The sequence below is a fragment of the Coregonus lavaretus genome, assembly GCF_964263955.1.
Source record: "Coregonus lavaretus genome assembly, chromosome: 6".
Lineage (NCBI taxonomy): Eukaryota > Metazoa > Chordata > Actinopteri > Salmoniformes > Salmonidae > Coregonus > Coregonus lavaretus.
Genome location: NC_139993.1, coordinates 32,814,139 through 32,837,019, shown reverse-complemented (window position 1 = coordinate 32,837,019; position 22,881 = coordinate 32,814,139). Strand labels below are relative to the sequence as shown.

General features: G+C 44.3%; 2 protein-coding genes across 5 annotated transcripts in view; both read right to left on the bottom strand.

The window, feature by feature from the left end:
- LOC311130263 (epidermal growth factor receptor substrate 15-like 1) overlaps window positions 1-6,605 on the bottom strand; it is a 37,453-nt gene extending 30,848 nt beyond the window's left edge. Inside the window, exons 1-12 of the mRNA XM_084162977.1 lie at window positions 6,564-6,605; window positions 5,362-5,403; window positions 5,097-5,186; window positions 4,499-4,546; window positions 4,286-4,381; window positions 3,950-4,015; window positions 3,574-3,759; window positions 3,149-3,394; window positions 2,869-3,026; window positions 2,601-2,778; window positions 1,993-2,055; window positions 831-919 (exon numbers count right to left, since the gene is read on the bottom strand). Coding sequence (XP_084019103.1) covers window positions 831-919; window positions 1,993-2,055; window positions 2,601-2,778; window positions 2,869-3,026; window positions 3,149-3,394; window positions 3,574-3,759; window positions 3,950-4,015; window positions 4,286-4,381; window positions 4,499-4,546; window positions 5,097-5,186; window positions 5,362-5,403; window positions 6,564-6,590 — 1,289 coding nt within the window. The 5' untranslated portion in view covers window positions 6,591-6,605. The remainder of the gene's footprint in view (window positions 1-830; window positions 920-1,992; window positions 2,056-2,600; window positions 2,779-2,868; window positions 3,027-3,148; window positions 3,395-3,573; window positions 3,760-3,949; window positions 4,016-4,285; window positions 4,382-4,498; window positions 4,547-5,096; window positions 5,187-5,361; window positions 5,404-6,563) is intronic.
- A 1,572-nt stretch (window positions 6,606-8,177) lies between these two features.
- LOC311131449 (UV excision repair protein RAD23 homolog B-like) lies at window positions 8,178-22,758 on the bottom strand. 4 transcript variants are annotated; one of them, XM_084164453.1, is made up of 10 exons: window positions 22,487-22,758; window positions 20,838-20,919; window positions 20,635-20,714; window positions 19,963-20,357; window positions 19,799-19,845; window positions 19,570-19,697; window positions 19,097-19,244; window positions 9,809-10,053; window positions 9,451-9,597; window positions 8,178-9,322 (listed from the first exon to the last, which is right to left on the bottom strand). In XM_084164453.1, exons 1-10 carry the CDS (start codon window positions 22,553-22,555, stop codon window positions 9,209-9,211), a joined length of 1,455 nt encoding a protein of 484 aa, XP_084020579.1. In that variant the 5' UTR covers window positions 22,556-22,758; the 3' UTR covers window positions 8,178-9,208. The 4 variants fall into 4 exon arrangements, with proteins under 4 accessions (XP_084020579.1, XP_084020577.1, XP_084020578.1 ...); XM_084164451.1 differs by having other exon boundaries at window positions 9,122-9,322; window positions 19,540-19,697; window positions 22,487-22,657; XM_084164452.1 differs by having other exon boundaries at window positions 9,122-9,322; window positions 9,809-10,050; window positions 19,540-19,697; window positions 22,487-22,657.
- Between the last annotated feature and the right edge of the window lie 123 nt (window positions 22,759-22,881).

Genomic DNA, 22,881 nt, shown 5'->3' with positions numbered 1-22,881 from the left:
GGAGACAGAGAGAGTGTGTGAGGGAGGGAGAGTGTTTGGCTGTGTGTTAACTGAAGAGTAAAGGTTTCATACAGTCTTTTCCCATTACTGCCACAATGACATGCAGATCATTATGCATGTATCCCTTTCTCCCATTCTTCCAGACAAATCACAGGTAGGCCTTTTATAGAGTGAACAGTGTAAAGTTAAATGTAATATGTGTTGTATTGAGTAGAAATGTGAATATCAGTGACAGGTTTTTTGTGTACCAAATGCGTATAACGTTTAGAAAATGGGAACCAGTGTCGGGGGACGGGGCGAACCGGACGCTAGGCCCTCTGAATTCACCATGGTACCGCGATACTACCGTGATACAGTACTTGGCCTGGTATCGTATCATTAGTAAAATGACTGGTATCGTGACAAACCAAATATTTATAAGGCACCTGGTTCAAATGGAACGCTCACTTTAATCTGCTTAGCAGATAGTAGATATATTTATAAAAAAACAAAAGTGTATAGTTGCTCTGTTTATTCCATTTAGGTTAAACTATTGCTAAAACTGCAATGACTTAATCAAGTCGTTGAGTGATGATTGATGAAAAAGGAAATGAATGGAGGAACTCATACAGGGTGACATAAGCTGGATATGACATAACAAAGGAAAATAAATAGACATCTAAAAAACGACATCCTTTAAGACTTTTTTTAAGAGACTGGATTCTGGTTTTGCTACATCTTTGTCAGTGGCACAAACATGGCACAAACAACAGTAATAAGAAATTAAAACTATTTTGTGATCACTTTGAAAGGAAATTACACATTTGATATCTCCCAGTGTTGTGAATTACCTCTGCAGCTGAGCGATCTCTTGACTGATGTCGTCCAGCTCCTTGATTCCAGTGAACTCTGACCCTGACCCCACAGAACTGGAGCTGTCCTGTGGATGGACAGAAAGAGAAAGAGAAGAAGAGAAAGAAAGTGAGCCCCATTCTTAAGATGACCTAAGAGAGAGCCAGAGTGCCACGACACCAAACCATCCAGACCAAACCAGGGTAAAGAGACAGAGATCACAGGGAAGGAAGCACCTCAGAGGGACGGGCGACGGGGCGAGGGCAAAAAGGTCTGAGGGGAGTTGTTCACAACCGCCACGATCAGAAAACTCAGGAGGTCAAGTCACACCACCGTTCACGGTCACTGAGTTCTCACAAATGCTTTTCATCTCTTTGGGTTTCTGTCTAGTGAGCCATCGAAAGCATTTGTCGGATTTTTGCCAGTTACCTACCCAGAACTTGAACATTATTTGCTGATACAGAGATATAACCCAGAAAGCAGCATTCAGCAGCGTTTAGGTTAGGGTAAAGAAGAAAAGAGTGTGCGGTAAGCTTCTGGAAGGGTCTAAGCACTAGACTAGAGCAGGACAGCAGAAATCAACACAGTCACAGAAAGAGAAGTTTAGGGGCCTCCAAACACACAAAGCACATCACTTCACAGAGCTCCAGGTTACAAACCACATACAAACCACATACATATAATTTCACACCAAATCAATCAATTAATAGTTATTGTCCATCAAGACGATACTCTCTCCACAGCTCAATACTGTAGTCACATAACACTCCACGGCTGCCAAAGCATATGTCTTTGTTATCAGAGTGTATCAATTTGAGCCAGTGTGCTACAGCAGGATAATAAACCTGCAGCAACAGGAAATGTAAATTATTATGTGGATTATAATTATTGGACATTTTTGTAGGGGTTGATACATTTTTCGTAAGGGAAAATCAAGTCTGAAATGTCAAAGTGGAAATTACAAAGTTCAGAAGCCTTTTTAAACCTTAAATACACTACAAGTTTAAAATTTCCTGCATTACAGGAATGTTCTCCTGCAACAGTGTGATCCAATTAAGATCCTATAACTGTATAGTCCCTTCACACTTTTAAACCAAGCACCTGTAAGCAGGGCCATTGGACATTCTAACACATTTTCAACAAGCAAAATATGGGACTCACCCGCCTCATCTCAGACAGAGCAGCCATCTCAGAGCCCACAGGAGTCATATAACCAGACATACTCTGTGGATAGAGACAAGGGATGAAGAGCTACTACTGAACACAAGAATGAGTCCTAGCCATGAGACACATTGAGTGTCAATCCCAGACATGAATACAGGATTAGATCTTCCTAAACTGTCATTTGTCTCAAAGTGTATAAACATAAAGAAAGTTGTATGGGTAAACCTTTGTCTCAAAGTGGAAATACAAGTACCTTAAGCGTGTCTCTGCACCAAAATAGAAAGTGTGTGTGTGTGTACATGTTTTCCTACAATATCAGGACCAGATTGTCCTGACAACGTAGGAAAACAATACTTTTATTGACAAGGACTTTTTCCATGTCCTGAATTTGTTCAAATGTTATTTTAGGCTTAATGGTTAGGTTTAGGGTTAAGGTTAGTGTTAGGAGTTAGGGTTAGGGTTTTTGGGGGTTTGATTAGTTTAGGGGTTAGGGAAAATAGGATTTTTAATGGAAATAAATGTTTACTCCCCAAAAAGTCCTGGAAATTCACATAAAAGCTCTGTGTGTGTGTTCTTGTGCATGTGTGTGGTCAGTGCATGCGTACATGGGAGGGAGTGGTACACACTGGCACAGGAGTGCCCCTCTCTGAAGGAGGGATCATGTCAGGGGTCAGGGCCTGAGGAGGGTCCATGCCTTTGCTGACTTTCTGCTGGATGAAGTGCATGGCCAGAGCAAACTGCTCCCGCGTCAGCTTCCCCATCTGCCTGGTGTCTGCCAGGGCCCTGGATACACAATAATAACAACATGAGTAATACATTCAACTTCAGTCAGGTAATCAGGTGGCACCAGTCATCAGTCATCGTCTCTCCTACCATATATGTGCCAGTAGGTTCTGCGGCAGCCCTGAGTGCATGAAGATGTCCTTGACTTCCATGCCGCTGACAAAGCCATCTAGATCCAAGTCTGTCTTCAGGAAGATGTCGTCATAGCGCCCTTTGTCTGTCACCGGGACTACCCAGTTCACTGAGTGCTGACATTCACGGGGAGAAAAATTACATAAATGTTATAACACAATACACACATTACACACCAAAAAGTTAGAGATTGCTTTGTTGCTAATCAAGATAGTTTGTTTAATGTATGTGTGTTTACCTGTGCAGATTTTAGTGAATGTTTGGGGGAGAGGCTGCCAGCGCTGTTGAGAGAGTTCATGCTACCGTGGGAAGGGGTGGAGCGCAGGCTGTCCTTGGGGGGCGGGGGACTGGCGGGCAACACAGGCACCATGCCAGGAAGGGAGCCCACCAATGACTTCTTTCTCTTGTTTGGAGGGATGAGAGAGGAGGGGAGAACAGAGGGGACCGGTTCCTTCTCCAGGGCCCGATAGACCAGGTGCATGGCCTGGAGAACAGAAGGAAAAGAAGAGGACTGAAGTTACACTTATTACTAGTAATGTTATTAGACAGTTATTATGTCTTACTATTATGTCAGTTACTATATCATACACAGGTCAATATGAGCTATGAAACATTTGTTTAGTCAGATCTATTCATTCCACAGTTTACTGGAGTAAACCTTACCACTGCAAATTCATCTCGATCCAGATGTCCATCTTTATCAATGTCACTGAGATCCCAAACCTTTCCTAACACGTCCAGAGGTAGTTTTGAGTTGATTAGAACTGGTTTTACTTTGTCACCAGAGAGGAGTCCACTGACTGGTGCAAGGCTTTCAAATATGCCATCGAATTTACCCTTTTCTTCAGGCTGGAATATGAAATGAACAAAAATAACAATAAGCGATTGATAAGAAAAGATAAACTTATTGTTGATGATTCTCTGAATTTTGTTCATTGTTTTGCACAATAAAATACAGTTTTTCTAATATACAAAAACCCATTTTAGTATGCTCTCATCAACCAAACACATGGTCCAGGGGCATTTCTACATGACTCACCCTCACAGCCCAGTGGGGTTCACTAGAGACCGATGATGTGCTGAGAGATGGGCTGCTAGTATCCTTCTGTACCAAAACAACCAAAAAACAACCTTAAACTTTAACACTTACTTCACAATGTCCCAACCAAACATATAAATAAAATAAAATGTTATTGGTCGCATACACATGTTTAGCAGATGTTATTGCGGGTGTAGCAAAATACTTGTGTTCCTAGCAGAAATTCCTTTGAAAAAATAAATGCATCATCAAACTACCATGAAACCTGTGTGTAGTTAGGATTGTACTAGTTAAGATTGTACTAGCTAGGATTGTACTAGTTAGGATTGTACTCACAAATTTTGGGGGAGGGATAGTGAGGTTCAAACTTGAGAGGCTGACGTCTTGTCCGCTCTGTGCACAGGCCACCAACCGCAGAGCTACATAGAACCCCTATAAGAGAAGATGGGACAACAGCATTGTTTATGGGTGTACAAATAGCAGCTCAATTCCCCTCAAGGGTCCCAGCATCAGGCATCGCACACATAGAGGAAATGATAACTTTTCTACCTGTTTGTCCAAGAACCCTTTCCCATCTGGGTCTGCCAAATCCCAGATCTGAGGGGAGACAAACACAAACAAGAGGATTAGGCCTAACTTAGAAAACATAAAGTAAAGCCTCAATGTGCAATAATCATTAGGGAATGTGTACAAAGTCAATAACAAGCAATCTGCATAAAAGTCCCAGTAACCCAGCTGAGATAGGCTACATAAAGTTGGATCAAAGCAGAGGTAGTATGACAAACAGATCAAGGCAACAATACAAAAGCTGGGTACAAATGCGTAAAAACAAAATAGAGCTGAAACAAGTACACTCCCTAAAGGTTCTGATAAATAAAAGACATTGATCCAATCAGACCAGGCAATGACGTAAGATGTGGTCATCTTTTCCAGTAATATTCCTCTGGGGGTACTGAGGCATGCATGCATGTATGTAGATGGTCGTATTACTCCTCGATGACAGAGACACTCTAATCAACATGATTTCCTGCTGGTCATTGTCTGTTGCTTTCAGAGCAGTTCATCAGTCTAAAGTGTCAGGGACTGTTCCCTTGGGTATGCTGCTGCCCAAAGCTTTCAGTGGCCAGCAGCACTACACAGTACCCACCTTTCCCAAAGTGACATCAGGAAGGCCCGATTTCTTCAGGAACAATGCAGCTTCCGTGGGCCCTACTCTCCCTGTGTTTCCTGGGTCCACCTTGCAAAAACGACACAGCAAACCAAACTGTTACATTTTTCTTTCTACACACTATACTGTTAAATGTGTTTAGTGTTGTCTATTGCGGCCATTGAACAATAAAGAAGTGAATTCTCCTCAATCTATGTAGATATGACTAGCCTATGTAATAACCAAACTATAAAATGTGTTTTACCTGTCTATAAAAGTTCTCGTACACATGGTTCCCACTTGACAGCTGATTGGGGAAAGGTTTTTCAGATTAGTCATATCATTTCAAACAGCTGCTGGAAACCATTGTCTTACGTCAAATAGCGTGACACACCCCACAAAACCTACTACTGACATCTGGACTCCCCCTTTAAAAATCCACTTAAGGGTCTATCACAACCAAAAGCCAGAGAGGGATTTCCTGTCCCATGTCATCAAATATTAATGTCATCTAATAGGCTTTAAATCTTTTGAGTACCTTTTGAAGAGCTCTTTAAAGCATAATGTAACTTGTAAGATGGCAAAGGGGATTTCTTTTGCATGTTCCCCAAGAACACTAATAGCCTATCTTTGTCAGGGTTTAATTAGATAAAAAACTAGAAGCATAATGTAGCTAATGCGATTGAACCAAAACTGGTCCTCTGTGACTCCTGGTGCAAACTCTGAGACTGTGATTCCCAAAATTGTCTGAAACAACACATAGCTTGTGTTTTGATAAACTAGCTACAAGTTAGGACAATACATTGGGGCATCTTACTGAAGCAGAAAAACAGCCAATGTAGTAATCATAAGCACACAACCTGGTCAGTCATCATTCATCATCACATAACGACGTTATAGCCTAGGCATTTGTGTCACTACGCACTAACGTTACACACCTATCCCCGTGTAGTACAGTGTTATATAGCTACAATGGTATTACATTAACTATTCGTGTTAGTGTGTTATTACACTGATGCTGCAGTAGTCAGACCGTTTAACTAGCTAGTATTGTTTAGCACTAACGTTACAATACGTTGGTCTTTCCTGGTTGCATAACTCTTGCGCCTTTGTCAAGTATCAAAATGTAAATGTTTATTAAACATTTCTCGAATTATCTTTCATCTAACGAGCATTAGCTAGCTAGGTAACTTGTTCATTTTGCAAGCAAGCTAACGGTAGCTAGCCCACTAGCCAGCTGGCTAGGCTACGGTACTCTCTGTAAGCTTATCGTTAGTGATAAGGCCTTGTACCATCTAGCTAACGCGTTATTAGTAGCAAGCTAGCTAAACACCCTCGGCATTCGTCTTATTTCTTTCACATTTGATTAAAAGCACACCACTAAAAACTGCAGCTCATTCATCTGCATGCACAACAGCTCGACTGAATGTCCTCCGCATAATATTTAATTAATTCCTGTTACATTACCTGGGTGAGAGATGTGAGTGCAGCCATCTTCACTGTTGCTGCGGGAACGCACACAGTACACCCTCCAGCTCGTAGACAACACCACCTCCTAGTGGACACGCTTGTGACGTGCAATGCCCTTATGAATGACGTGATTTAATTGACACAACAGTCTCATTCAATTGTCATAATGTTTTTTTTTTCACCTTTATTTAACCAGGTAAGCCAGTTGAGAACAAGTTCTCATTTACAACTGCGTATGTTTCCAGATACAATGCCTTGTGTAATCAATGAAACAATTTTAAAGCTTTGTAAAAGCTATTTATTTGACATAACGCTAATAACCTTAAATAAACCTTCAAGTGGTGCATTTAAGGCTAAAACCCTTTAAACTACCCTTTATTGTAGTTTCAAAGAAAACAAAACAAAAAAGTAAGATGCTGAAATCATTACTCCTGTGGTTCCACAGCATGCCATAGCTCAGCTAGAGCCTCTGTTATAAACTCATGCAATTAACCAACCCTACATCTCTCAGAGCAACAGTCTTCACAATAAAGTGCTTCATTTTGCCAAAGCAGAAATCAACTCCATGTACAGTATTATACAGAAACTCTGCTGGGTCAATCTTTCCCATCTACACACAAGAGAAAAATAAAAAGCCAAGGCCAGTTTTGTGGGTTGTTTACTCGTTTTTCCCCCGGCTTCTAGCACTTCTACCTTCACTCTAGCATCTTTTATGAGATGGGTGTTTGCTTATGATAGGCAACATAAATCCTATGGCACTCATCTATGCACATATTGACTAACGATAGACCTTTGAAAGCTGTACACGATTTTGCACAAACAAACAATTACTCTTCAACAAAATGAGACAAACCACAAGGCATGGAAGAGTAATTACATGGATAACAAACTTACAGCATGATTTCTTTTGATATAATACATTAAGGATCAGGGGCAATCAAAACACACAAAAAGGGGCAATCAAAACACACAAAAAGGGGCAATCAAAACACACACAAAAGTGTCCAGAGAGAACAGCATCTTGTGTACGTATGTGCTTAAAGTGATTATAAAATAATATTAGGGACATGGCTCAATTGACTTTCAGCTTCAACTAGCCTTCAACTGTTGAGCAAGGATATAAAAAAAAATATATATATGTGGCTCAAACTTCCTTTTGTGCAGTCATTTAGTACCTTACAGTGGAACCAAATCCAGTATTACCTACCATGTATCATTTTACAGTGTTATAACATTTAAATATGATAACACATCAATCACAGAACATACTTCTCTTTTACAAAGAAATGTTCACTTTGTAACGGTTAAATAAAGTGACAAAGCAACTCTTCAACATTAATATGACATTTCATTGGCAAAATATCCCAGTTCCCTTTGTCTGAAGATGAAACATATATTGGAAAGGTTGGACAGTAATGATCAGTTAAATTCTGAGAGAAATAAGCAGCTTCATGGAGACAAATGATAAAAACAACAGAGTGGCTGCGGATCCGACTTTTCTGGACCCCTCTTCCTGACAGCTAAAGGTCCCGAAGCTTCTGCGCATGTGCGGGATTCTCTACTTTATGCACAGTCTCTGCCCTACTAATAGAGAACAGGCTACTCGTTACTCTGGTGAATGGTGCTTGTTTAATAAAGTTAGATCAAAGCTGAATCAATGTCTGCAAGATCACATAATGACAGTATTCTACATAACAGAACCAAATATAATAGCATAGTATAACATTACTGTAAGACAAAAAACACCACCTTATTTCTTATGAGATTTTAGGATGATTGTGTAGTGGTCAGATTTTTCTGTCATGTGGCCAAAACACAAGTGTGCGCCACTAGGCATAATATTTGCTTTGATTGAAACTAAGCACCATCTGCTCTAAAATTCACTCAATGTACATAATTCAAAACAACACTGTAGGCTACTTCTAAACAACACTGTTTAAAAAGATCTAAATGCATATCCCCATGAAACTGATTGAGATCACATTGTTGGTATGCAGATGCTGCATGGACGTTTCACCTGTAAAATTTAAAGAATTATCATTCACGATTGACAGTGAGAAATGTGAAAGGGGTTCTCTATTAGTTGAGCAGAGACTGTGCGTAGAGTAGAGAATCCCACACATGCGCAGAAGCTTCGGGACCTTAGGTTGTCAGAAAGAAGGGCAGAGAAATGTCGGATCCGCAGCCTCGGCCTAAAAACAAACAACACATTTGAGTTCCATGGCCATTTTGCTGGTTTTGTCACTTTATCACAGGAAACTCAAGTATATTTTCGCAGGAGATGAGGCTCACATAACAAATATGTATCAACCAGCTAATGTATGTTTGGGGTTATATTTGTGAGGAGTTGAAAAGCAATATATGATGAGGGCAAGCTGCCACAGTAACTCTATAGATTGACACAGCACAAGCAGCAGTAATAGCAGCAGTGAGAGAGAGAGCCCACGGAGAGCTAACACTCAGAATGGAGAAGGCCTAGCTCACAGTAACAACAGATCACGTCTTTGTCCAATGAAAAGCATCCTGGAAGACCAGTCACTTTGGGTAACCTTTTCCACTCCTTCCTTCAAAAGCATATTATGTAGCACTATCACTCATTCTCTAGCCCTGCTTTCTTCCCCTTCATGCCAACGCAGCCACGTTCACTCGTCATCAAACGTTTGTTGGAGCAGAAAATTGGCAGCTAAATTCTCGTTCTTCTCACATGCGAAATACGCTTGAATGACAAGTCCCTCTGGAAATCCCAAGGCTTTTAACTGTAAAGAAAAGACATTTGCAACTGTCAGCTCGGAAACACATAACCAATGACACAAAGGGAGCTTACCAATTGATAAGGTAATATTGAATTAGTTAAATCATAATTAGTAACCATAAATACTCCTACCCTCTCGATGGCCTCCTTCTCTTGTGGGGTGACCTGGATGTAGTTAGTCTGTGGCGCCCCCTGGGCCTCAGCTCCCTCCTCTACCATCTCTCCTCCTTGTGGCTCGTTCAGCATCTGCACAAACCGCTCCTGGTGCTGGGTAATTTGCTGCAAAGAAAGAACATCTCCCTATAAACCCTTACGAATACAAATAGAATTTCCTTTTTAGTAGGCTAAACCAAAACAGAATCTAAAGTGCAGAATATTCCCAGCCTCCCATCAGACCCGCTTGCGTCTGGAAAGCCAAGCTGAGAAGCATGGCTACGTGGATGGAGAAAGACAGCATGCAGACACTGGGATGTCCAGTCTCCCCACTAACCTGCAGCAGCTGGGGGTTGTCTCTGCCCAGCTGCTGGAGCAGGGCAGGAAGGAGAGCTGGGTTCTGCTGGATGATCTGTCTCATCTGCTGGAATTGTGGCTGGTTCCTCAGGAACTCCAGGGGGTTCCCAACCCCAGTACCTCCACCAGTAAGCCCACCAGTAAGCCCACCAGTTAGCCCACCAGAAAGCACACCAGTCAGCCCACCAGACGAGGGGAGCTGCTGGGTTGAAGACACTGCGTCTGCTGCAAAACAAGAATGTATGGACACAGAGTTCAAAGACGTCTATGAAACAGAGTAGTGAGCTGACAGCAGGGCTGACCTGCCCATTAGGAAGGATTAGGCGGCTGCCTAGGGCGACACATTGACGAGTGCTGCATTTTCCAAACTAAACTGACCAAGACGCACCTCCAACAACACATAACACCTCACATAATTCTGCCTAAAAACAATGAAAATGTATATACAGTGCCTTCAGAAAGTATTCATATTCCTTGACTTATTCAACAACAAAAAATGTGTTACATCCTGAATTCAAAATGGATAACATTTTTTTCTCTCACCCATCTACAAACAATACCCCATAATAACAAAGTGAAAACATGTTTTTAGAAATGTATGCAAATGCATTGAAAATGAAATACAGAAATGTCTAACTTTACATAAGTATTCACACCCCTGAGTCAATACCTTGTAGAAGCACATTTGGCAGCAATTACAGCTGTGACTCTTTCTAGGTAAGTCTCTAAGCGCTTTCCACACCAGGATTGTGGAACATTTGGCCATTATTATTTTCAAAATTCTTCAAGCTCTGTCAAATTGGTTGTTGATCATTGCTAGACAACCATTTTCAGGTCTTACCATAGGTTTTCAAGTATATTTAAGTCAAAACTGTATCTAGACCACTCAGGAACATTCAATTACATATTGGTAAGCAACTCCAGTGTATATGGCCTTGTGTTTTAGGTTATTGTCCTGCTGAAAGGTGAATTCATATCCCAGTGTCTGGTGGAAAGCAGACTGAACCAGGTTTTCCTATAGGATTTTACCTGTGCTTAGCTCAATTCCATTACTTTTTTATCCTGAAAAACTCCATAGTCCTTAACGATTACAAACATACCCATAACATGATGCTGTCACCACTAGGCTCGGAAATATGGAGAGGGGTACTCAGTTATGTGTTGCATTGGATTTGCCCCAAACAAGACACGTATTCAGGACAAAAAGTTAATTGCTTTGCCACATTTTTTGCAGAATTACTTCAGTGCCTTGTTGCAAACAGGATGCATGTTTTGGAATATTTATCTTCTGTACAAGCTTCCTTCTTTTTACTCTGTCAATTAGGTTAGCATTGTGGAGTAACTACAATGTTTTCGATCCATCCTCAGTTTTCTCCTATCACAGCCATTAAACTCTGTAACTATGTTAAAGTCACCATTGGACTCATGGTGAAATCCCTGAGTGGTTTCCTTCCTCTACGGCAACTGAGTTAGGAAGGACGCCTGTATCTTTGTAGTGACTGGGTATTTTGATACACCATCCAAAGTGTAATTAATAACTTCACCATGCTCAAAGGGATATTCAATGTCTGCTTTTTTATTTTTACCCATCTACCTATAGGTGCCCTTCTTTGCAAGGCATTGGAAAACCTCCCTGGTCTTTGTGGTTGAATCTGTGTTTGAAATGCACTGCTCGATTGAAGGACCTTACAGATAATGTGTGGGGTACAGAGATGAGGTAGTCATTCAAAAATCATGTTAAACACTATTATTGCACAAAGAGTCCATGCAACTTATTATGTGACTTGTTAAGCAAATTTTTACCCCTGAACTTATTTAGCTGTAAGTCTTTCTGGGTAAGTCTCTAAGAGCTGGATTGTACAATATACACCTGGATTGTACAATATTTTCACATTATTATTTTTATTATTTTAGCTTTCTTCAAGCTCTGTCAAGTTGGTTGTTGATCATTACTAGACAGCCATTTTCAAGTCTTGCCATAGATTTTCAAGCCAATTTAAGTCAAAACTGTATCTAGACCACTCAGGAACATTCAATGACATCTTGGTAAGCAACTCCAGTGTAAATGGCCTTGTGTTTTAGGTTATTGTCCTGCTGAAAGGTGAATTTGCCTCCCAGTGTCTGTTGGAAAGCCTGTGCTTAGCTCTATTCCGTTTATTTTTATCCTAAAAACCTCCCTAGTCCTTGCCGATGACAGGCATACCCATAACATGATGCAGCCCCCACCATGCTTGAAAATATGAAGTGTGGTACTCAGTGATGTGTTGTGTTTGCCCCAAACATAACGCGTTGTATTCAGGACATTAAATTAATTTCTTTGCCACATGTTTTGCAGTTTTACTTTAGTGCCTTATTGCAAACAGGATGCATGTTTTGGAATATTTGTATTATGTACAGGCTTCTTTCTTTTCATGCTGTCATTTAGGTTAGTATTGTGGAGTAACTACAATGTTGTTGATCACTACAAAGATACAGGCGTCCTTCCTAACTCAGTTGCCGGAGAGGAAGGAAACCACTCAGGGATTTGAGGCCAATGGTGACTTTAAAACAGTTACATCTACCAATAGGTACCCTTCTTTGCGAGGAATTATATACAGAGTGAGTCCATGCAACTTATTATGTGACTTGTTAAGCAAATTTTTACTCCTGAACTTATTTAGGCTTGCCATAACAAAGGGGTTGATTACTTGACTCAAGACATTTCAGCTTTTCATTTTTAATTAATTAGTAAAAATGTCTAAAAACACAATTCCACTTTACATTATGTGGTATTGTGTGTAGGCCAGTGACACAAAATCTCAAATCCACCAACGCTCAAGTCATCTAACATAAATCATGTAGCCTATAGTAGAAAGAGTTGTAGCCTATGTGGTTTTTCAAATCAAATAATAAAATTGTATTGGTCACATGCTTCATTGTCACGGTTTCGGCCGAGGCTGGCTCTCTTCCTTGTTCGGGCAGGCTTCGGCGTTCGTTGTCTCCGGAATACTAGCTGCCACCGTTGCATGTTTCTATGTTCGTTTGCTTTTGTCTGTTTGTTGTGACACCTGTTCTCGTTTAGTGTAATTAGTGTCCTATAAGTTTCTCGTTGTGTTTGTCTAGTGTTGTGTGTGATTGATTTATTTCTGTCGTGTGTTGTGCTTGTAGATTTACTTATTCGCTCGGTTGAGCTTTACTCCACTGTGTTGGAGCGTTTTACGCACCTGTTTAGTGCGCCTTTTGTTTTGTCGCCTTCGTGCGTAGTTTCGCCTTCGGGCAAGTTTGTTCGATTTTTCCTTGTTGGAAATTGCACTAAAGTCTTTTGGACTATACTTCGGTGTCCTGCGCTTGATTCCACCACTACACCCACCTACAGCATTACTGACAAAATCACACACCATCAAGAATGGAATCAGCAGGAGCCGCAGCAGCCCAGGCGACGCTGGAGGACAGGGTCTGTGAACAGAGTGACCAGATCCTGCAGATGGGGTCCGCACTGCAGGAGGTGATCACCACCATCCGAGGCTGGGGGACTCCTCCACCGCCATCCTCTCTGCCAGCACCATCGGCAAGTCAGCCCATTCCCGCTCCGGAACCCAGAGGAGTTCGACTCTCGCTCCCGAGGGCCTACGATGGGACCGCGGCCGGGTGTCAGGGATTCCTTCTCCAGGTGGAGCTGTACCTGGCCACCGTGCACCCGGCGCCCTCGGGACATGAGAGCGTGTCCGCCCTGATCTCCTGCCTTTCCGGGAAGGCGTTGGAGTGGGCCAACGCAGAGTGGAGGAGGATCGACGCGGACACCATCACCTACGACGAGTTCTCCCGCCGCTTCAGGGCGGTGTTTGACCATCCCCCGGAGGGGAAAGCGGCAGGGGAGCGTCTGGTCTTCCTCCGGCAGGGGAAGAGGAGTGCCCAGGAGTTCGCCTTAGAATTCCGTACTCTAGCGGCGGATGCAGGGTGGAATGAGCGGGCTCTCATCGATCACTACAGATGTAGTCTACGCGAGGACGTCCGTCGGGAGCTGGCCTGTAGGGACACCAGCCTCTCGTTCGACCAGTTGGTCGACATGTCCATCAGGCTGGATAACCTGCTAGCTACCCGCGGACGTTCCGAGGGGGGTCCGTCCATTTCACCCTCCAGCGCCTCCGAGCCGTGCCCCATGGAGCTCGGGGGCGCTGGCGCTAGAGAGAGGAGGGGTCGGCTTACGAGGGGGTCCATCTCCTGCACCAACTGTGGTCGGGGAGGACACACCGCGGCTAGGTGCTGGGGATGGCCTCCTAGGGGAGAGGACGACAGGTCCCGCACTGGGGAGTCCTTCCAGGTGAGTAGGCGCCCCACTCACCCAGAGCTCTCTGTTGCACATTTCTGTATACCTGTGCGTTTTCCACAGGTAGCACCTCATTCCCAGCATAAGGCGCTGGTAGATTCAGGCGCGGCTGGGAATTTTGTTGATAAGAAGTTTTGTTTAGCCTTAGGGATTCCCCTTCTCCCTGTTGATGTCCCTTTCCCCGTTCATGCCCTAGATAGCCGTCCGTTGGGTGCGGGCTTGATCAGGGAGGTCACTGCGCCACTTAGGATGTGTGCGCAGGGGGGTCATCAGGAGATGATTCAGCTATTTCTGATCGACTCGCCTGCGTATCCGGTGGTGCTGGGCATGCCCTGGTTGAGTACCCATAACCCATCTATTTCGTGGCAGGAGAGGGCTCTGATGGAGTGGTCTGCCCAGTGTGTGGGTCGATGTTTGGGCGTTTCCATAGGGGCTACCTCGGTGGAGAGTCCAAACCAGGTGCCCGCATTGCACGTTCCCCCTGAGTATGGGGATTTGGCTATTGCGTTTAGTAAGTCGAGGGCAACGCAGTTGCCGCCCCATAGGCAGGGAGATTGTGCGATAGACCTCCAGGCAGGAGCTGCGCTCCCACGGAGCCATGTGTATCCTCTGTCTCAGGAGGAGAAGGAAGCTATGGAGACTTACATAGACAAATCTCTGAGACAAGGATACATACGGCCTTCCACTTCCCCTGCGTCCTCGAGTTTATTTTTTGTGAAGAAAAAGGATGGTGGTTTACGCCCGTGCATCGATTACCGTGGTCTCAATCAGATCACGGTGAAGTACAGTTATCCACTCCCGCTGATTGCGACCATGACTGAGTCATTGCATGGGGCGCGTTTCTTCACTAAATTAGATCTCAGGAGCGCGTACAACTTGGTGCGCATCAGGGAGGGCGATGAATGGAAGACAGCCTTTAGTACCACCTCGGGCCATTACGAGTATCTTGTCATGCCATACGGGTTGATGAACGCTCCGTCAGTTTTCCAATCATTCGTGGATGAGATCTTCAGGGACATGCAGGGGCAGGGGGTGGTTGTGTACATAGATGACATTCTCGTGTACTCGCCTACCCGAGTCGAGCATGTGGCCCTGGTGCGCAGAGTGTTGCGGAGGCTGGTGGAGCACGACCTGTATGTTAAGGCAGAGAAGTGTCTGTTTTTCCAGGAGTCGGTCTCCTTTTTGGGGTATCAGTTGTCTGCGTCAGGGGTGAAGATGGAGGTAGACCGGGTGTCAGCCGTGCGTAATTGGCAAACACCAACCACTGTGAAGGAGGTGCAGCAGTTTTTGGGGTTTGCGAATTACTACCGGAGGTTTATCCGGGGTTTTGGACAGGTGGCAGCTCCCATCACGTCTCATTTGAAGGGGGGTCCGGTGCGTCTGCAGTGGTCTGCTGAGGCGGACAGGGCGTTTGGGAGGCTGAAGGACCTGTTTACCTCGGCCCCGGTGCTGGCGCATCCGGATCCCTCTTTGCCATTTCAGGTAGAGGTGGACGCATCAGAGGCCGGTATAGGAGCCGTGCTTTCACAACGGTCAGGCGCGCCACCTAAACTCCGCCCCTGTGCTTTTTATTCCAAGAAGCTCAGTCCGGCGGAGCGAAACTATGACGTAGGGGACAGGGAGCTGTTAGCCGTGGTACAGGCCCTAAAGGTGTGGAGGCACTGGCTTGAGGGGGCTCAACACCCTTTCCTCATTTTGACGGACCACCGTAACCTGGAGTACATCCGGGCAGCGAGGAGGCTGAACCCGCGCCAGGCAAGATGGAATATGTTTTTGACCCGGTTTACATTTAAGATCACGTACATCCCTGGGTCACAGAACGGTAAGGCAGATGCACTGTCTCGGCGGTATGACACGGAGGAGAGGTCCGTGGAGCCCACTCCCATAATGCCGGAGTCGTGTCTGGTGGCACCGGTAGTGTGGGAGGTCGATGCTGAGCTCGAGCGGGCGTTACGCACCGACCCTAGTCCACCGCAATGCCCGGAGGGTCGGAAGTACGTTCCGCTCGAGGTTCGGGATCGATTGATCTATTGGGCTCACACGTCACCCTCCTCTGGACACCCTGGTATCGGCCGGACAGTGCACTGTCTTAGTGCCAAGTACTGGTGGCCCACGTTGGCAAGGGATGTGAGGGTTTATGTTTCCTCCTGCTCGGTGTGCGCCCAGTGTAAGGCGCCTAGACATCTGCCTAGGGGTAAGTTACTACCCCTGCCCGTTCCACAACGACCATGGTCTCACCTCTCGGTGGATTTCCTTACTGACCTTCCTCCTTCACAGGGGAATACCACTATACTGGTCGTTGTGGACCGGTTTTCTAAGGCCTGTCGTTTGCTCCCCATGCCGGGCCTTCCTACTGCCCTGCAAACTGCCGAAGCACTATTCACCCATGTGTTCCGGCACTACGGGGTACCCAAGGATATTGTGTCTGATCGAGGTCCCCAATTTACCTCCAGGGTCTGGAGAGCCTTTATGGAGCGGTTGGGGGTCTCGGTGAGCCTCACCTCGGGTTACCACCCGGAGAGTAATGGGCAGGTGGAACGCGTGAACCAGGATGTGGGTAGGTTTCTTAGAACATACTGCCAGGACCGGCCGGAGGAGTGGGCAAGGTACGTTCCCTGGGCCGAGATGGCCCAGAATTCCCTACGCCATTCCTCCACTAACCTAACCCCTTTCCAATGTGTGTTAGGTTACCAGCCGGTTCTGGCACCTTGGCAGCAGAGCCAGATCGAGGCTCCTGCGGTGGATGAGTGGGCGCGGCGCTCGGAGGAGACATGGAACGCTGCACACGTCCACCTGCAGCGGGCCCTCCGTCGTCATAAGGCGAGCGCCGATCTCCACCGCAGTGAGGGACCGGTGTACGCACCTGGTGATCGAGTCTGGCTCTCTACCAGAAACCTGCCCCTCCGCCTGCCCTGTCGGAAACTTGGTCGGCGGTTTGTAGGGCCATTTAAAGTCCTGAGAAGGTTGAACGAGGTGTGTTACAAATTACAACTACCTGTTGAATATAAGAGTATTAACCCCTCGTTCCATGTGTCTCTTCTCAGGCCGGTGGTAGCTGGCCCACTCCAAGAAAGTGAGATCAGGGAGACTCCTCCGCCCCCATTGGACATCGAGGGGGCACCGGCGTACTCCGTGAGGTCCATCTTGGATTCGAGACGTCGGATGGGGGTCTCCAATATCTAGTGGAGTGGGAGGGGTACGGTCTGGAGGAACGGTGCTGGGTGCCGAGGAGAGACATTTTGGACCCGTCTCTCCTGACGGAATTCCATCGTGGGCACCCGACGCACCCTGCTCCGCGTCCTCCTGGTCGTCCCCGAGGCCGGAGTCGGCGCACGTCTGGAGCCGCGCGTCAAGGGGGGGGTACTGTCACGGTTTCGGCCGAGGCTGCCTCTCTTCCTTGTTCGGGCAGGCTTCGGCGTTCGTTGTCTCCGGAATACTAGCTGCCACCGTTGCATGTTTCTATGTTCGTTTGCTTTTGTCTGTTTGTTGTGACACCTGTTCTCGTTTAGTGTAATTAGTGTCCTATAAGTTTCTCGTTGTGTTTGTCTAGTGTTGTGTGTGATTGATTTATTTCTGTCGTGTGTTGTGCTTGTAGATTTACTTATTCGCTCGGTTGAGCTTTACTCCACTGTGTTGGAGCGTTTTACGCACCTGTTTAGTGCGCCTTTTGTTTTGTCGCCTTCGTGCGTAGTTTCGCCTTCGGGCAAGTTTGTTCGATTTTTCCTTGTTGGAAATTGCACTAAAGTCTTTTGGACTATACTTCGGTGTCCTGCGCTTGATTCCACCACTACACCCACCTACAGCATTACTGACATTCATAGACAACAGGTGTAGACTAACAGTGAAATGCTTACTTGTAGCCTACAAACTGGAGACCATATTTATGAAAATGTTATGAGACTGACTTATTTTTTTTACATCTTGCACGTCTCTGATCAAATAGTCTAAATGGCACCCTATCAATTAAAAATGTGCTTTGATTTGAATATTACTTTGCATGATAGCCCTTTCCTGCAGTCAATGACCAAAAGCACCCTCTTTGGCCTCATGGGTGGAATATTATTAATATGTTTCATAATTGTATAATTAATAAAGGTTTTTTTGTTACTACAAAAATCTGGTGTTTCTATGTCAAACAGTTTTGTTATATTTCAGTCTTCTGTGATGTATATAAAGTGTAATATTGGGATGCAAACTCAAAATGGAATACATTTCAACTCTATATCTGACATAGTACAGGTGTCCTTTTTTTAAGCCCATAACCATGTGTGTGAGGTGTATACTTTTGTTTCAAAGTCGATTTGTTTAAGACTACCAAGAAACACTGTGTGACCCTGATTTAGCCCACTGCAGTAAAAGGTTAACAAACACCATATCCTAAAAACAGGTCAGGTCAAAATAAAATGGACAATATGGAATAAAATTAAGCTACTCACGACTGCTGTCCGAGAGTTTCACTCCGTGGGCTAAATTGTAATGAATCAATAATTTCAATTGTAGGCCTATTCATCAATTTTTGACGAGCTGATCATAGCGAAGAAAATACTTCTGCATTTCTCGCTGTGTGAAAACACATTGATTCTGATTGCCAATAGGTGCAAAATAACTCCTGATAAACTTGGGTAGCTGATATGCAGATCTTAAATAGCCAAAATGATTAGTTTTAATTAAGCCTTGGTCAGGAATCAGGACTAGGCTAAATAAAGTAAATGTAACTGCCTGTTTTACAAACGGTACGACGTGGATGGGCATTCATAAAATTCCATTGCGGGCCGACACTGTAGGCTAGACTATTCTAGTTTTCTGGGGAAAGGAGGGCATCCATTTTTTATATCGCCAAGGGCGGAAGAACGGCCAGGACCGGGCCTGGCTGGCAGTGTTTGTCCAGAGAAATGATTGGTTGGTATGAGAGCAACATAAGGCTGGTAAAAGAACAAGAGAAGAGTGGGGGGGGGGTCTCACTGGTGGCTGCTGGTGGGGGCTGGGCTATATCTGTGGCTGGAGCCGATGCTGTGGCAGGAGCTGGGGCAGGAGCTAGGGCAGTGGGGTTGACCGGAGCTGTGGGTTGAAGCGCTTCCGCTGGCGGAAGGTCAGCCTCGGACGGAATCCCCTGGAGGATGTAGAGAAGAATTTATGATCCCTCAGGAAAATGAAATAATAATAATGAAGTGCATTTATATTGCTCTTTTGCAAGTGATCAATGCGCTTCTCATTGTAAAGGACACAGATGGATAAACACACAAACAACTGTGTACAGCTTTGGAACTGAAAATCCTTTTGTATTCTGTGTGCATACTGCTGTCAGATTGTCAGTAGAGTCTGGCACTGAGTCTTTGGATGGAAAAGAGTGTGATGGAACCTTGGAACTGGCTCCACTGCTTCTAGGTAATAATACACTAATTTACCATTAAATCACTGATAGGATGGAAATTCACCATTAGCAGGTACTCCACGGCTCTGTCTGGGTTGTTGTAACTGGCTCGCAGCGCTGCAATAACCTGCTCCCTTTCATATCCCATAGACATGATTTCAGACACCAGATTCTCATACGCTTGTCCTGTCACTGTCTCGCGAAGAGAGGGGAAAAGGATACAGGGTCATAAATCAATGGGAAGACGAAGCATGATATTGTGATGTGAAAGATTAGACTAGACTCTTCATTACCCAGTATTGATGCTGCTTCTTCCAAGAGACTTAAGTCATCAACAAGGCTGTGAGAGAAAAATAATTGATCAAAACAGACACATTTATTAACTAAAAACATGGTAGCCATCCAAATCTTGAAATAAGATGTTCTAGAAACAAAATATTGTATCATATGTCAATACCTAGAGGAGGAGAGGGCTGGTGTTGTGGCGAGGGGCTGTTCAGGGTGCTCCTCATAAGGCTTGTCCTCTGAGGGGGAGACAGGGACGGGGCATGCTGCTGCGGCTGGAGCTGAAGCTGCACTGGCCCCCAGCGCTGCAGGGGGAATAGAAGCAGGGTCTGGTGCAGGGGACGGGGGTGTGGAGGGCTCCACTGATTTGGTGGGGTTTGAGGCAGGGGCGGGTGTGGGTGTAGGGGAGAGGGTTGAGATCTCCATGGGGGCAGGAGAGGAAGTAGGACAGGCAATGTCTGATAGGGACAGCCCAGAAACAACAGGAGGTGCAAGGGCAGGAGCAGGGGTAGAGGCGGGGGCTGGGGTTGCCTGAGGAGAAATCTGTGGAGGAGCTGGAGGTTTGGGCTGTAGGGAGACAACAAATAGGACTGCCCAGAGATGACCACAGTGACTACAGACAACTATCTCATCTTTAGATATCAATGAATAAGATATTTCTAAAAATACAAATGATAAACTTCTGCTTCCACTGTCATTAATGCTGTAATGACAGTATTATTAGCACATTAATGTCTGTCTTGTTTGTCCTTTATTAAGGTTTACTATAAATTAATCAATACCATATTATCCTCACATATGAATGGTTACCAAATAATCCATTAAAATAGTGGTGAAATCTTACCTTTGTAACCATGACCACCACAAAGTTTTTCTCATCAATTTTGTAGTCTTTTAGAGGTATGTCATCATTCAAGATTTTGCCTATAAAAACACAACAAGAAGAACCTGTTCAATTAAATATATAGGCTACAACATTCCAGATGTGTCGGATTGACATTCAAGATTACTCCAACAATGCAGTTAAAGATAAGCTGCCTCGCTTACCTGCATAAATGAGCTTCTGCCCTGCGGCTGGATAGCCAACCTTCCCTTTCTCAACCTCAATCTTCTCCTTCAGGGCTTTTACCTGCCAATAACATAATGACATAATGACAAGCTTTTAAACAGGACTAGAGATAGAACCCATTTAGTTGTATCTCTATAGGCGGGACATTCTTCAGATTAGTTCTCTGTGGAGATCACCTCTCCTCAACCTAACATGGTGACACATTATATGTCTCATCTCAGTCATAAAGCAGAATCCTTGAGGATTGTGGGAGTTGTAGTGAAAAGCTGTAATTCACATTCCGTCATTACTTCACCTTGTTGTGAGTGCTTCGAGGAAGTATACAGATACATTTATAGACAGATGCATTTCAATGGATCTACATTCCCTTATGTGATACACCAAAAATTTATTTTTAAAGTTGACAGCACTACACAAGTTAATGATACAGTAATAAACGTTCCCGTTTTAAAACAGAGATGTAAAGTTGCTCACCAGACAGTGTTATTGCCAGCAATGTAATCTATCTGTCAGTCAATCAGCAATATAGTCCTAGAGAAAGAGTTTGTAACACAGATGCCATAGCTTGTGCACAGCCATACTTAGGGCCATTAGTGGGCACTTTCAGTACTACTATTTACATCTAAAGGTTACGCTAAAGCAGCGTTGCTCAAGCCTGGTCCCGTGGACCCTCAGGGTATGCAGACTTTTGATCAAGACCAGTGCTACTGCTAACACACCCGATTAAACAAATCAGGGTCTTGCTAATCAGGTGTATGTAGCTAAACCATTTTACCAGGTGTGTTGACTGGGAAAGTATTCTCATTGACAGCAGTACTATAGTACAAACCAACTCTAAAGGTAGAACCCTAGCGGTTACTGCTATGTGAGGTATTCTGGTAGTTGCATTCTAAAGGGGAAACATTACCTGTAAATTAAGGCAGGTATATAGAGCAGATGAATATGCAAAGCAGACAATGTGTTGACATTAGAAAAGTATTGAAAACAGCAATCAGTCATAATATTGTATAAGAATCATTTATTAAATCAATTGTAATAATCGATAGCCCACTAATTGGGTATGGCGTTATTTCTATAGAGAAAATGAATAGTTGTAATGTAGATGATCTCAAATGCATATTTGTATTCATTATTACTATCATTATGATTATTATGATTATTATAATTATAATATTATTAGTCTACTCATTTTCATTTACAGTTATTGGTAGGGGTTTGTAATTTTACAGCCTCTTTTATACAAAACACAAATTCGATGTAGGCCTAAAGTGCATTAACAAATACACACTTTTGTCATAACAAATGTACAGAACGCCCCCCTCCACCCGATTCCTATAGTCCAGAAAAAGGGGTACACGAGAGCGCCTCCTTGGTATCTAGACCGGGCTCGTGAAATATTGCGTCGTCATTCATGAGGATACAGCCAGGCAATCTCTCAAACGCAACGAAAATCGCGATTTGACACAAACACCCAACTGTTACAATGTGACATGAACAATGAAAACATGATATAAAATAGCACCCCCCTCTCCTGATTAGATCGCATTGACCAAGGCCCTGGTTGCTCCCAGCCCCTCTCCCCCGGCCTCAAGCGTATTTACCAGAGTCACTAACATCCCCTACTCACCGTTAGTTCTGGATCTATTTCGATTTTAAACGTTTGCTGCTGAAGAGTCTTCAACGTTATGGACAACATCTTCAAGACGATTCCCGATAATTGCCAGGCGCTTCTATAGCCGTGTTCACACCCGTTTCTGTATTGTTGCTTTTTCCACAGTAGCCTACCTAGTTATGTGACTCAGCTATCTTGCTGTATTGGTTGTGTTGTAGTGTAGTCAGACGCCATCTACTTGTGGCCTGAGACAAGACGTACTGCTAGGGGCTGTACCTCGTGAATCTAAATTCCACCCATCGATGGCATGTGCATGTGATGGTTTACCCAATATCAAATGCTGTTCTAGTCCCACCTCTTAAAACAAAATGACGTAGTAAATTATTTTGGGGGGTTTCAAAGAGCATTTA

Bases quoted from the DNA above. Each gene is read 5' to 3' on its own strand.
- LOC311131449 (XM_084164451.1), bottom strand. From the start codon at position 22,555: ATGTTGTCCATAACGTTGAAGACTCTTCAGCAGCAAACGTTTAAAATC. The intron at 20,715-20,837 runs GTAAGCGAGGCA...GTGTTTTTATAG, and splicing joins GCAGAAGCTCATTTATGCAG to GCAAAATCTTGAATGATGAC. The intron at 20,358-20,634 runs GTAAGATTTCAC...GTCTCCCTACAG, and splicing joins TGGTGGTCATGGTTACAAAG to CCCAAACCTCCAGCTCCTCC.